Source organism: Lagenorhynchus albirostris, chromosome 10 (assembly GCF_949774975.1).
Source record: "Lagenorhynchus albirostris chromosome 10, mLagAlb1.1, whole genome shotgun sequence".
NCBI lineage: Eukaryota > Metazoa > Chordata > Mammalia > Artiodactyla > Delphinidae > Lagenorhynchus > Lagenorhynchus albirostris.
Window position 1 is genome coordinate 88351686 of NC_083104.1, and position 15760 is coordinate 88367445.

The 15760-nt window shown below is 37.8% G+C and overlaps 1 protein-coding gene across 2 annotated transcripts in view; it reads right to left on the bottom strand.

The window, feature by feature from the left end:
• CDKAL1 (CDK5 regulatory subunit associated protein 1 like 1) overlaps nt 1-15760 on the bottom strand; it is a 649098-nt gene that overhangs the window by 423311 nt on the left and 210027 nt on the right. For both annotated transcript variants that reach the window (XM_060164267.1, XM_060164266.1), the window contains one exon: nt 12364-12484. In XM_060164267.1, coding sequence (XP_060020250.1) covers nt 12364-12484 — 121 coding nt within the window. The remainder of the gene's footprint in view (nt 1-12363; nt 12485-15760) is intronic.

Below are 15760 nucleotides of genomic sequence, written 5' to 3' on the forward strand. Positions count from 1 at the left end.
CCTGACTTGTTACTTGTTGTACAAGCCCATTTTCAGCCATCATATATCGTAGGAGTCCTGTTTTATTCATTCTCTGTATTTGTGGTCATTTCTAGGTACATAGCTCTAAGTCTCACACGTATTTTTTTAAAACCTGATGATTATATTCCATGATGATCAAAACAGCGTTATTTACCAGTTAACGAAACTATGCTAGTAATAAAAAACTTATGGGGGCAGTGATAAAACAGGTAAACCTTGTTTCTTTTATTGCACTTAGTAGAGTATCTGATACATACAGATATCTGTAAATGTTTGTTGAATAAATGAGTGAATGACTAAAGAATAAACAAACAAATATGGGAACAAACCGATGAATAAAGTAGACAACCACCAATCTTGACTGGGGATATCTTCCAGTCAGAGGGCTACTGGTCCTAAATAAATAAATCCATTGTACATACCTGTTTTCTCATAAATTTATAGATGTGGGGCGGGGGAGAGAGAGAAACAGAGATGGGGAAAAGGAAGTGAGGGAGGAGGAGAACAGACTAAAAATCTCATTTCAGACAGTTTATGTTTTCCTCAAGAGCAGTAATGGAAAAATAAAAGGTACTTTACAAGGTAGAAAGATCTTCCTAAATCCGTATTATCTCTCACCATTAATATTTATTTTAAGGACAACCTAAAAAGAACCGCAGAAATACACATTACAAATCACAGAGCTATATACATTGTTTAAAAATAGAAAACCAGGATTTTAAAAGATGACCTTGCCTTAAACCCAGTTTCTTTAGTGGATTTACAGAAAAATACACATTCCTCAGGGACTACTTCATCAGATAAAGTAAATGAGGTCTTAACTACATGCACTGCTGCCTTTTTAAAAAGCCAAACAAAACATTCTGCTTTGTCAGGGTTGGCAAAAATAAAACAACTGGTGCTACCATGCTGAGATGTAGCAAAATAAAAGCAAAGTAGTTTCACAAATAAATATGAGATATATATTATTTTTGTACTGAAAAAAACGACAGGCTTTTATCCACAATCACATGTGTGTCCAATTATACTTAAAGTTGGACAACACAAGTATTGGGTTTTTTTTTTCCCCTTCCTGATATGGCTGGAAAACAAGTTTTCTTCAAGCAATAGGAAAATTGACAGATGGCAGCTCTTTGGAAACATCCGTTCATTCACTCCTATTGTGCCCTTCCAAGTCCACCCTAACTCAAGTACTGACTCCAAGTGCACCCTAACTCAAGAAAACAAAACAAACAAACAAGACAACCAGACAGGAGGGTACACTTATCAACTATCTGTAAATCTATATGACTCGGCAGTTCTATCCTTTCAACATCATAATAGGAAATTCAGATTCCATCCCACTGGATAAACTTAATGCATCTTAAGAGGCATTTGACACAGTACAATATAAGAAAAGAGCAGAAATTCTCCCAACCCACCTACACTTGACGGCCCATGTTTTCCTTTCTCTTTGTAAAATTCTGGGGCCCACAGCATCTTTTTCGGGTTTAGTTGGCTAACCTCTAGATTAGTATCAAACTTTAGCTCTAACTGGCTTTCCTTTCAACTAACTAAACAACCACAGTTCCAACGCAAGGATAGAAAACTGGGCTAGAAGCCAATGAACCTGTGGTTTACTGGAAAAAGAACTGGTTAGATGATGTGGTTTAAGTTACGACTCTGCCACTCACTGCTCTGTGGTCTTAAGCACACTGCAATCTAATTAGGCCCGAGGTCTGCCTTCTGCATAGTTGTGATAGTAATAAACTCGATAGTAATTGTACTGAACACATTTTATGTGCCAGACATTGTGTTAATTATTTTAAATGGATGATCTCTTTAAATTCTCACAACACCATAATTATCCCCATTTTATAGATGAGAAAATTGAGATCTACAGAGGTGTTGAATAACTTATACAATATCACACAGCAAATGATAAAATGATAAGGCCAAGTTTGAACCCAGGCAATCTCAAGCTATCTCTTTCTAGCCTTTCTCCTACCATTCCCTAATTCAAAACACACACACACACACACACACACACACACCCGATCCACTCATCATTCTCTGTGTAAGACACTGCCTTTCACAATTCAATACAAAGAGGGGCACCCGCTTAGATTGCCTTTGAACCCACCAATGAGATACACTTTGAGAGACAGCCTCAGTATCTACTGAGCTTCTAGGGAAGCTCCTTTAACTCACCCAAACAATCCATCATGCTCATAAATAACTTTGTTCGCTCCTGTACTACTGTACTTACAATGATATAATTTAATTTTTTTCTGCTTGTTTTACTCTCTCTCCTGCTGGATTCTCAAGGGCAGACACCAAACGAAGGTACCTGTCAATCCTCTGTACTTGACAAATGTTCAGCCATGTTTGTTGAATAAATGAATGTCCAGAAACAGGGCTCAATAACAAACATAAAAGACTTTTACATATGAAATAAAATAATAAACTTTCTAAACTATAAAAGCATCTTTAAGTATTTATAACTAATGTACATCCTCACCACACAATCTATGAACTAACCTGAAAAAAGTGTGAACCATTCTACTCGATTAACTTTAAGGCTTCTTTAATGATATGCCAAAATTTGCGTACCTTTAAATTTTGATTTTTATCCAAACTCAGTTATTCTACCTTCCTCAAACTAAATAATTTTGTTTATCAGAAAAATGGTAAGCAAGATGCACTCTTTAGTTACAGCAATGGTACATTCTGTAACATACTAGAACTTGAAATGGCTTTTAAAAATCAGCCTTTTCTTTATATATAATTACTAGAAAAGTTATATATTCATTTCAAAGTTTATGTAAAATAATGGTTACATAAAGAAGAATTTACAAAATTTAAGACTAAATCCTCATGCTAATGCTGTCTAAAATTTCTAACTGGGCCACTTACTTAAAGGCATTTATTAAACCTGCATTTCAAAGTTCTGCAACTTAATGATAATTACTTCACAGGTATGAGCCAATAGTGCCATCCACTGTTCTTATGAATGATCTTGCCCAAATACAATTTTTAAAATGCACTAAAAATAGGATTACTTTAAAATTTTATTTGCACAATGTTTAAGTGAAAACAGGTATTTGGGGATTTCACTGAAGATATCAAAACAGCTGCAAATTTCAGGACAACTAGCTTTGGGATAAAAGTAAAAATGTAACAAGTTCAAAACTGACATAAATACTTCAATTTCACACATTTAATTGTTTGAGATAAGTTTCACGTCATTCATGGTCCAAATTAACATTTTTCTCTACAAAACAATCATCTATAGCCAGAGAGAAGTAATTGGAATTATACTCCAGCTCAGCCAGAAAATTTTTTCTGCATTTAAGTAACCCTGCTGTTACTGAAATACTAAAATACTTAAGTGAATACTGTGAACGAGACGGTTCTAAAAGCTACAGGAGAGACTAAGATTAACTTTTCTTCATTTATTTGTCAAACATTCACTCAAAACTGAACAAATGAAAGAGGAGATTGAGGAGCTGGTGATGAATCGAATAAACTCCTAACTTTAAATTCTAGTACCATCACCTTTCCGGCCTAAATAGTACAAACGATGCAGAGAAAGGAAAGGGAGAGGGGGTCTTGGAGAATGCTGGTAGAGAACAGGATATAGCAAGATCACAATTGTAAGGAAAACACTTATTAAAATGCCCACAATGTGTCAGGCTACATATACAGCAGGTAGTACATGTTACGAAAGAGATCAGCTCTTAGCAGTTACCCAGTTTATTTGAGTCATGCAGATAGAAAATAACAATGTCTAAGACTCCAAACCCAGAGCACAGAGGTCTCTCCAATGTACCATAAACTCTACTGTCTTCTCCGGAATAGGCTGGTACCACATTCCAGGCTCATTACTAAGAGATAAGCTTCCTGGCCTCCGTAAGCTTACAGAAGATCAAGAATAATAAATGGGTAACAGCAGTTATTTACACATTTTACGGATGTGCCAAAAGAACGGTTATAAACTCTAGATTCAAGTTTCACATGGGCCATGTTAGGACTTCTATAATTTACTTTTGAAAGAACTGAATGTCAAGGGGGTAACATAAAATGTGTGAGTTATTTTAAGCTACAATTTGCTAGTATTTAATTAGAATGGCTACCTTCCAGAGCTTACTGGTATGTTTTAGCTGTCTTTTATCCTTGGTCAACAGCAGAGGCTTTGCAAATTAGCATAATAAGTGACAGAAATAAGTTTTCATTTGTGAAAGTAGTGGTTAACTACTAGACACAAGTGGTTACCTAATAGCATAAAAGATAGTAGAAATGGGATCTCACTGGTGGAATCAGTGACATTCAAGATGAGTTGACTGGCTAAAATATTTGCCAGAAGAGGGTAAAGAATTTTGCAACACCGTAGCTGAGACGAGTGTTTCTCAAACTATCTATAGAGACAGATCAGGATTTTTATTTCCAACCTCTTATAAACCAGTATTTTTGTAAAATACAGTGAAAAGGAATTATAAGACACTGCAGCAACGTTAAATCATCTTAAAAGTTTCTAACATGCTTACTCTCAATTTCTATACTTGTCACAGACCAGTCATCAATAGTTAATAACCTGGCACTGGTCCATGGATCACACTTTGGGTAGCACTGGCTTGGACCATTAAGGATATTATTCTGTCTTGGTCCCTCCTTTACCCTCACTCTAGATATTGGATAGAGGATTCTGGTTGCTTGAGGCTGACAATACTGTCTCATCTGGTTCAAGTGAGACTTTCGTGCAAGGTTCGATTTAATCACCCCAAAGAAGAAAGAGGACTTCACAAAGCTTGTAAGAACAGGTGGACGGTGCCAGCTTGCTTAATGAACTCTTATTGCAGATTCTGGACTGGGACTTGCTTTCATTATAACCTGACAACTGGGCTGTAGAGAAGCAACTAATCCTCATTGGTAGGTACTACTGTCTATCAAAAAAACTTCTAAGAGTATACATGACAAAACTGACTTACATTAATTTACAGTCATCAGTGCCCAATATATAAAAAAGTGATACTGACCAATAATTTTTAAATAAATGAGTGACTATTAAGTCTGCTGAATTCTTTTTGGAAAATGTTTTATCTTGAGATACTGCCTCTTGGAAAAAGGTGTCAGGACCTAATAGATGTCTCTGAGGACGGCACCGAGGCTGAGGGAGCTTTTCTCAAGAGAGCAGATTCAGGATAGTGCCACGGTTATTACAATCAGGACATGTAAACAGAACAGTACAGTATAACTGGGGAAAAAAAAGAACACTTATTTGTTGACACCATGCTAAGATACAAGAAGTTAATGAATCACTGAATATACTAAACACGTAGTCATTTCAAAGGGATTATAAAATAAAATATCCCAAATTTTATTCTCCAAAAATGTTAAAAAGATTCACCCTAATACAAGTGTGATATTGCATATATTCAACCTTCTAACAGGATCTTTTTGGAAACTTAATTCAAGCTTTGTAAGAACACTTCTAATTACAGGTTGGCCAAAAAATTCGTTCGGGTTTTCCCATAAGATGTTACCAAAAACCCGAACGAACTTTTTGACCAACCCAATGAGTTTTTTACCACCAAATTTTTTTAATAGGATGTTATTTTCTGAAAGCTGTAATTTAAAGAGTAACATTAAAAGATAGCATTTGAGGCTTACGTTTTCCACACGTGTACTGACAATGGCAGTAGTCGAGTTTGATGACACAGGGCAAGGAGAAGACCTCTTCACTTTGCTGCTGCCACATCTCATAGAGCGGCAGCAAGAGGACACCTGAGTGCCCCACACCGCTTACGTTCAGAGGCCTCAGGAGTCACTGCTGTGCACTCTCATGAAGAGTGCCATGCTGGCACCTAAAAGCATTCACTCCCCAGAACGTGGAACAGAACAAGACCCAAATCCTCCCCATACAGGAGCTGCAATTAACTGTGTTTACAGCTGGATTTTTTGGATTATTTCAGTCAATGTTAGTTACCTGTTGACTTGGGAAATGTTTATCTTTGTATATGTCATAGTATCTAATACCATACCTGGTAATGTGGTAAGCACATGATCATTATATTTTCAAATGCACTGTGATTATATGTAGTTAATAATTATTTCATGTTTTAATCATTAGAACCAGAAAGATAGCAAAATGTTATTAGTAATGATCCTACTTCACTTCTATGAGAGAAATTTGCATTCTTTCTCTTTCATTCATTCATTCACCTATATATCTAGCCCTGGAATAGGGACTGATAAATTCCGGACATTATAGAAAAAAAGTTGAAATATCTTAGTTTGTTTTCCAAAAGCTAAGATGTCACAGGGGGAAAAGTAACAGATACTTTAAAAAACTGTAGTAAATTCAAGTATGTAATCTCAAAGAAAATTAGATTCCCCTTAAAGGTTCCCATATACCATCATTTTATGTCTGGCAGATGGCAAACAACATGAAAGATGATAAATTTTAAAAGTGAAAGTATCAGTAAAATATTACAGGGTCAGATGGTATTTTCTAAGATGTGTTTAGCCCTAGGGAGGATTACCCCTTCAAACTAGGGATAATCTGATAGTAGTATCTAAAATATGATATACTTTATATCAGAACTGCTGAGTAGCACCCAACTCTTGGCTTTGGAAGAATGAAAATTGCCCAGGGATTGTCAAGATGATGACTTTGATAGTGAGAGAGACAGCAAAATGAAGCAGAGATTTTCTTTATGGCCCATTTTCTGATTTTTAACTTTTTGTCCCCTGTATTTCCTTCTGTCTCCACACTCCATTCTTACTACTAGAAAAAAAATAAGGCAATCACACAAATGGGGTCCCCTGACAAAACCTGAGCTTTTCAACCTCAGCTCACTTCTTCCTTTTATGCACATATTGACTCCCTATTATACTGACCATGGCACCTGGTTGATACTTTTCTACATAAATATCCACAGATTTCCTACTCTGTTGTGCATCAGGACCATGACCTCACTCCACGAATTTCATGAAAAAAAATGGAACACTCTGGCATGACTCTGCAAATTTCATATATTTACCCCAGAAACAAGATTATTTCTGGCCAAATTTTTAATTAGAATCTCAGATTAGACAGAGCTTCCAGTTTATAGAAAATCTGTAGTGTAGAATATCAGCTGAACACCACCACCAAAGGGAGGAAATCGGAGAAGAAGAAAACTGACAAACCTTGGAAGGAGGGGGGATTCTGATCGAGAACTGGCTGTATCTCAAGTCAATGGAATCAAAAAGAGACCACAGTATATTAACCAGAACATAAAGGGACAGGACACTGAACCCTCCACCCTCCATTTTGCCTGACAGCATGGAGGAACTGAGCACCTTTCTCTAAATTAAATCAGTGAAGACCTTTAAGAAAAATGAACTGATAAGTTCTACACTTAAACTTACATCCTTTACTCTTATGTCTGAGGAAGCATGAAGGGGTCTTTCTCTCCAACACTTACCTTTCTAACTACGTTCACAACTGTTCCTGTTTAAACAGTTTCTCCTGTCAATATATTTCTAATCCTTACCCCTCTGCCTCTAAACAAGCTCAGATAGAAATATCCTTGTATTCTAAAGACCACATCTCTCACTTTATAGCAGAACTCCTCCAAAGAGCAGTCCTCCTGTAGCAAGGCCTACTAATTTCTAACGTGGTTTGCAAATTTCCGGCTCTTTCGAAAATGATTCACCTAACCTGGCATTACTTCTCCTCAAGGGATCAGAAGTAATTGATAGTTAGACACTTCTTTTCATAAAACCTTCGCCACTGACTTGTTTTATTTCATAGATAATTCCTCTCTCTCCTCTTATTTCCTATATACAAGCACTGACCATTCACCTTCACTGACCTCAACTCTCACCCCTCCAACTAAGGCTTCTTTTCAGCCTTGTATTTCTATCTCCAACCACTCTTTGGAACTTCCAAATCCATGGTTACAAATAAATCCACTGGAGAATGCCAAAGCCCATCTTCTTAACTATTACACAGTACTGCCACCCTTGCTTTTCCTTCCCAAAACTACCACCCAGGCTCTCATTCCTTCCTGGCTTGGTTGCTATAGGAACCATAAGCAAGAAATGTGGGTGGCCTATAGATGCTGAAATTTCATTTCAAATGTCACTATAATGCAAAGATTGTTCTGTTCCCACACTTGATATGATCCCTTGCTCCTGTGAACCCACAGAAGTGTCTGACGGGCGCAAGAGATAAGCCTCAGTCTCAGTCCCCTACTAGCTGCACGACAAGGTGAAGTCACCTAACCGCTCTGTAACTTAGTTTCCTCATCTACTGAAAAATCTCACAAGGCTGTTGTGAGGACGAAATACAGGAAAAAATACACATTTCACAGAATTCTGTCTGGCCCACATTAAGCACTCAATATACATTAGCAATGATTAACTTCATTCTCTCCTGCATTTCAGTCATGTCCATACAGCTCTCATCATCCTACTAGACAAACATGTGCCTATTCATGTCTACAGGGAGTCCTTACCCCATAAGGGACAGTCTAGAAATAAGAGTGATATTGGACAAGGGGCAGCTAACCTCAGAAGGCTCACCTCAAAAAAAAAGAATGTTGTAAATTGAGACAAGGAACCGAGTAGACCAAATTTTTATATGCAATACAGCAAACGTAAGAAGGATGAATAACTGAACATAAAATTGAGAGTATGGAAAGAAAAAATAAATGTTATTTAAGAACTAAAGATACTCTTGGGCTTCCCTGGTGGTGCAGTGGTTGAGGGTTCGCCTGCCGATGTGGGGGACACGGGTTCGTGCCCCGGTCCGGGGGGATCCCACATGCCGTGGAGAGGCTGGGCCCGTGAGCCATGGCCGCTGGGCCTGTGCGTCCGGAGCCTGTGCTCCGCGGTGGGAGAGGCCACGACAGTGAGAGGCCCGCGTACCGCAAAAAAAAAAAAGAACTAAAGGTACTCTTATTATACACAATGTGATCAAACAAGTAGTGGTCTCAGCTCATCCACAATCTAGCATGATATGAAATTTTCAACTTCTTCCTTGGCTAAAGCAACTAATATACTCCTTTTACATTTTAAGTTAGAAACGTAACAAAGCATAACAACTCTGTAGAGTTTAATAGTAACTTTGCTAAATTACCCATACATGTAATAAAACTTGCTGAAAATGGGGTCCTTTCCCTAACTGATGGATAGAAAATTTATATGAAACATCTATCCATATTTAATTTCAAAGCCATAAAACTTTGAAAAGTGTAAGATTTTGATGGAGATGATAATTCTTGCGTGAAAGAAATAATTATCCGTAGAACTCTTTTAAAACATTTAAATGTAAATGAAAAAAAGCAATGAGCTCTACTGGAGGTAAAAAAAATAAAATTCAAGGTAAAGATGTTAAGAGTGATACTGTCGACAAACACTCATGGAGAGACTTTCATCCGAGAACAAGTGATAAGGCTCCAACAGATTCAGGAAAATGATTAGTCGTCAGAGAAGTTCAGAGACTCTTATCGCAACGAGTGACAGCACAGATTAATGCTCTCAACAGCAAAAGAATGTTTGCTAATTTATTTACTAAGAGGCAATGCTATACTGTAATATGAGAGATGTGAGAGGATGAGAATGTGAAAGGAAATACCCAGTGAGCTTTAAAAAAGTCTATAGCCTCATTATAAGAAACACTAAATCCAAGAGAAGAAAAATTCAAATTATAAATATATGAAAAATTTTAACTTAATGCTATTTAAAATGGCTACCTAAGGGAAATTTTGAAAAATATACGGCGAAATAAATTAGTAGTGGCTTGAAAATACAACACTGATTCAGCATTTATTGAGTGCTCACTTTGTCCTGGACCCTCAAGTCAGAGATAATAATAGTGATGACTGAAATACCTTCTGAACTCACGAAGCTCATAACTAAGTAGAAAACATAAATTATGCATCCTGAGAAGTGCCACAATCGAGGTAAACAGGGAATGTTGTAGACGCACAACGGAAAGATGGAGGTATTTAGCCTGGTCAGGAGGGGAGGGACAAGCAGCCACCCAAAGGAAGGGGCACACAAGTGCGTACCGCAGGATTACCCGCGAGTAAGTGGAGAAATGGTAAGACACGCCAGGGGATCCTTACAGCACACAGACAGGCCTGGAGTCGAGAGAGAGAAGGACCTTGAGGCTGAGAATGTCAAGTAGTTCAGTGAGACTGAATACTGGAGTGTGAGGTGGGGAGTGACAGAATGGAGAAGTACGGAGACTAAAAATATAAAGTATCTTTGAAAACAAACAGTTAAAATCGACACTCAGCAGGTCACAAGTAGCTACAAAGTCACCTTGATCCTAAGATAACAGATTCTAATACAAAAGGGTTTGACAGGCCCTAAAATAATAACATACTTAAAGGAATGTGCCAGTCAAAAAGGAGTTGATCAGTCCTGTGTTTTTTTTTAAAAAATGAGACTATCAGAAACATTTAGACTTTGCCCCTCTAAAGACATTGTTTAGGAGAAAGTGCACTTAGCCAAACTCCAAGTATTACTGAGCAAGTAGCAAGGCAATTTGTACTGCAACAAGAAATTAACATGACCCCATTCAACTTTCTAATTATAGAACTCAATTATTCATTCATAAGTGAACAATTACTAAATCCCTACTGTGTACATACTTCTGTGTACTAAGGATACAATGATAAAAAAGAAAGTCAATTCCCTACCTTCATGGAGCTTATTACATGCCAGTGAGGGGAGACAATTACAACATAGATGGACATATGTCTATTTCAATACCGAGAAATGTTACAAAGGAAAATAAGGCAAATATGGAGGAAAGGAAATGTAGGTATGCTGAAATTTTAATAGGAATTTGAATTCAGGCGTCAAAAACAACAGCAGCAGCAATGCAGGATGTGAAGGAAGGTGAAGAGTGACTGAGACAGAGGCAACAGCAAACAGCCTTACACCCGTAACTTGGCTCAGGCTCCAGAGAATATATCAGATTCTCCGGTCAATGCGACAGCTACGCTTCTGACTGTTAAATTCTGACTTAGTCGCTAGTAGTCTCTGAGCTTGATGAGTCCAGGTTTATGAATCTTCCACACTGAAGGCCAGACACTGGTCCTGGACAAGTTCACGAAGTCAACTGAAAGTCCCCAAGGGCTTTTAGGGAAAAGCCAAATGTCTTCTTCAACAGTCCCTGGTCTTTGGCAGCAGTGGGGAGGATGAACCAGAGGTGGATGATAAGGGAAGAGAAAAGACAACCAGTGACAACACAGCTGCAACAGTGCAGGAGGAAAGGACAGCACTGGCTTGGAGAGAGGTAGAAAGATGCTGGAGCCGGAAAGATAAGTTCACGCGTTCTCAGTGGGAAAGATCATGAAGAAAGCAAAGGGCAGAAGGAGGACAATTTTTAAAAAGAGAGAAGGAAGATTAAAAATTTAAAAGTAGCAGAAGGCTTAAATCTGTGGGAAATGTGAGGCAGCTGCATGAATGGAGGGACTTTCATGAGGTTTGAATTTAAATTTATTACCAGACTATGATAATATAAAGTGGGAAATAAGTAACTTTCTCAAATGGAGTCACTATTTAAAAGAACCAAATTCAACAAATGCAAATAAAACCAAGTATGACTGATTATACCAGGAGTTATAATCAGGCAGAACTTCAGACCAACATGGCAATTAAAGAGTACTTTATATTCAGTCACGATGTTTATCTTCAGTTTAAGGCTCATAAAAGTAACATTTAAAAATATTCATTTCAGATAGTTAATAATCAAAATATGGTTAGGATCTTGGGCAATATTTACTATAATGCTATTGAAAAAACTAGTCAAAGATGATGGGTGTATTAACCATTTCACAGAATGAAATACTCTTCTTGGGCTTCCCTGGCGGCACAGTGGTTGAGAGTCCGCCTGCCGATGCAGGGGACACGGGTTCGTGCCCCGGTCCGGGAAGATCCCACATGCTGTGGAGCGGCTGGGCCCGTGAGCCATGGCCACTAAGCCTGCGCGTCCGGAGCCTGTGCTCCGCAACGAGAGAGGCCACAGAGTGGCCCGCGTACCGCAAAAAAAAAAAAAGAAGAAGTAATACTCTTCTTGAAAAGATTTTAACCAAGAGCAGAGCTGGAAAACAAAATCCACGTTTATTACCAAAAAGAAGTTAGAGTAATGTTAATCAAAGAAAAAAACACTTGCTGCATATATAAATGCAACTGCATACAGGGAACATCTTAGAGGGAACGATATTCATGTCTGATTTTTTTAAAAATTCATTTTTGATTTTTCTTTCCCAAGGAAATGTTCAACTACTTTTCTGTGTCATATAGCCAGGAAAATTCATGGAGTATATTGAATATTTTATGAGTTAGAGAAAAGCTTACCCAGTGTTGATGGAAATGATTTCTATCAGTGGATTCTTCCTAATCTTTGGCAAATCCAGTCGTGCTCCCCCCAACCGTTTTCCATTATCCTTTTTCTGACCCAGCAGTCTCACAGAGTGACCTTCAAATAAAGCATAGAAAACACGTTAGCATGAGTCATAGAACTTCACTTTAATTTACTGCTTTCAACAAATGTGTTAATATTTGCATTTAACTTTTTCTTTTATGAAAACAAATAAAAACAACCTGGAGAAGATATGATCACTGAACCTAAGAAATACTACCAAAGGGAAAGGCAGCGGTGTTCAAGTCCTACAGTCAAAAGTGCTTTGCTTAGAATATCTGCACATTAATACTGCACAGATGAGAGAAACAGAAATATCCTCAGAGTGTCATTCCACAGGTACGAATGGCCCCTAACATAGACCAGATATGTAAATATGAAGCAGGAAGGGTTCACTTGGGCACTGGCCCTGCAGGCCAAGTGCAAAAGCAGATCATCTGCTCAAAGCAAACTGTAAATCAAAGAAGTAAAGAATTAAAAAGTTGAGATAAAATGACACTCTAGGGGGGCTTTGCTTGGTGGCACAGTGGTTGAGAGTCCGCCTGCCGATGCAGGGGACACGGGTTCGTGTCCTGGTCCGGGAAGATCCCACATGCTGCGGAGCGGCTGGGCCCGTGAGCCATGGCCGCTGAGCCTGCACCTCCAGAGCCTGTGCTCTGCAACAGGAGACGCCACAACAGTGAGAGGCCCGCGTACCGCAAAAAAAAAAAGACACTCTAGGGTTGGATTTTTTAAGAACAAACAAAAGCTTTTAACCTTATTTTTTTTTAAAACGTTACAAAAGAATCAGAACACTTCTAAGACCCATTAAAATGTTGAATTAATTGTAGTTACAGAAAAGTTGGAAGAATAGAATAATTCCCATCTCCTTGATATTCACTAAATATTATTTTCCATATTTATCATTTCCTCTATATACATATTATTTTTTATAACTTTACTGAAGTACATCCTGTAAAACTCACCCATTGTAAGTACACAATTCAATGATTTTAAATAAACTTATACAGTTGTACAATCATCACAACCCATTTTTAGAACATTTCCATCACCCCCAAAACTCTCTCAAGCTTATTTATAGTCTATCCATGCTCCCATACCAAATATATTACATTTTGCTAATCTATCAACCAGCTGATGAACATCTGGACTGTTCCCAATTAACACCTTTTATAATAATGCTTCTATGAATATCTGAATACAGATCTTCATGCGGACATATGTGTTCACCTCTCTTAGACAGATTCCTAGGAAAAGAATTGTGGGTTATGTCATAAATTTATATTCACTTTTATAAGAAATAACTTTTCCAAAGAAGTGCTCCCATTTTATATCCCACCAGCAATGTATGAGGGTTTGAGTTTCTCCATATCACCAAGACTTCACTCATACTGTAACTTCTGACAACAGCTATTCTAGTGGGCATGCAGTGGTATATTATTGTGCTTTGAATGAATAATATGCATTCCATAATGACTAACGATATTGAGCACCTTTTCGCGTGATTAGCCAATTGTATTCCCATTTGGTAAAATGTTGTCATGGTTAATTTTTACGCGTCAACTTGCCTGGGCCACAGGGTGCCCAGACATTTAGCCAAACATTATTTTGGGTGTGTCTGTGAGGGTATTTCTGGATGAGACTGACATTTCAATCAGTAGACTGAGTAAAGCACACTGCTCTCTCTAACACTGGTGGGCATTATCCAATTAATCAAAGACCTGAATAGAACAAAAATGCTGAGTAAGAGGGAATTAACCCCTCCTGTCTGACTACTGAGCTGCGTAACTGGTCTTTTCCAGTCTTCAGACTCAAGACTGAAATATCAGCTCTTCTTGGGTCTCGCACCTGCCCAGTTGCCAGCTGTAACTTACACCAACAACTCTCCTGATTCGCAGACCTTTGGACCTGGACTGGAACTACACATCAGCTCTCTACAGTCTTCACCTTGCCGACTACAGACATTGGGAATTTTCAGCCTCCTTAATGGTGGGAGCCAATACCTTATGACACACACACACACACACACACACACACACACACACACACACACACACACACACACACACACACACACACACCCCTATTGGTTCTCTTTCTCTGAAGAACCCTCACTAATATAAATGTCTATTCCAGTATTTTGTCAATATTTTAGTTATAGCATTTGTCTTATTGAATTATAAGAATTCTTTTCATATTCTGGTTATATGACCTTTATGAGATATATAATTTTTAAATATTTTCTCTCAGTCTGTGGCTTATAGTTTCACTTTCATAATGGCATCTTTTGAAAATTAAAGGTTTTTTTAATATAATGAAGTTCAACTTATCAATATTTTATTTTACAGCTCATGCTCTGGGTGTCATATCTCTGCCTAGCCCAAGAGCACAAAGATTTCTCCTACATTCTCTTACACAAGTTGTTTTTTTTTTTAACGTCTTTATTGGGGTATAATTGCTTTACAATGGTGTGTTAGTTTCTGCTTTATAACAAAGTGAATCAGTTATACATATACATATGTTCCCATATGTCTTCCCTCTTGCGTCTCCCTCCCTCCCACCCTCCCTATCCCACCCCTCCAGGCTGTCACAAAGCACCGAGCCAATATCCCTGTGCCATGCGGCTGCTTCCCACTAGCTATCTACCTTACATTTGTTAGTGTGTATATGTCCATGACTCTCTCTCGCCCTGTCACAGCTCACCCTTCCCCCTCCCCATATCCTCAAGTCCGTTCTCCAGTAGGTCTGCGTCTTTATTCCTGTCTTACCCCTAGGTTCTTCATGACATTTTTTTTTCTTCTTAAATTCCATATATATGTGTTAGCATACGGTATTTGTCTTTTTCTTTCTGACTTACTTCACTCTGTATGACAGGCTCTAGGTCTATCCACCTCATTACAAATAGCTCAATTTCGTTCTTCCACAAGTTTTATCGTTTTCACTCTTATAATTAGGTCTAGGATACACTGTGTTACTTTTTGTGTATAATAAAGGTCTAAGTTTATTTTTGCACATGGATAGTCAACTGTCCCAGAATCATTTCTTTTCCTTCTTTCTCCTTTGTGCCACTGCCATCACACATATTAACATATATAGTTGTATAAACCCTAAAATATAGTGCTACAATTGTTGTTTTATACAGTTGTATGTTTTTTTAAAGAAAAATGTGAAAAAAATATATTTATAAAGTACTATATATTTACCCACATAATTACCACTTCTAGCACTCTTCATTTCCTCCTGGGGATTTTCATTTGCTACCACTTTCTGCCTGAAAAATTGTCTTCAGTATTTCTTGTAAATCAAGTCTGCTAGCAAAAACTTTTTTATTTG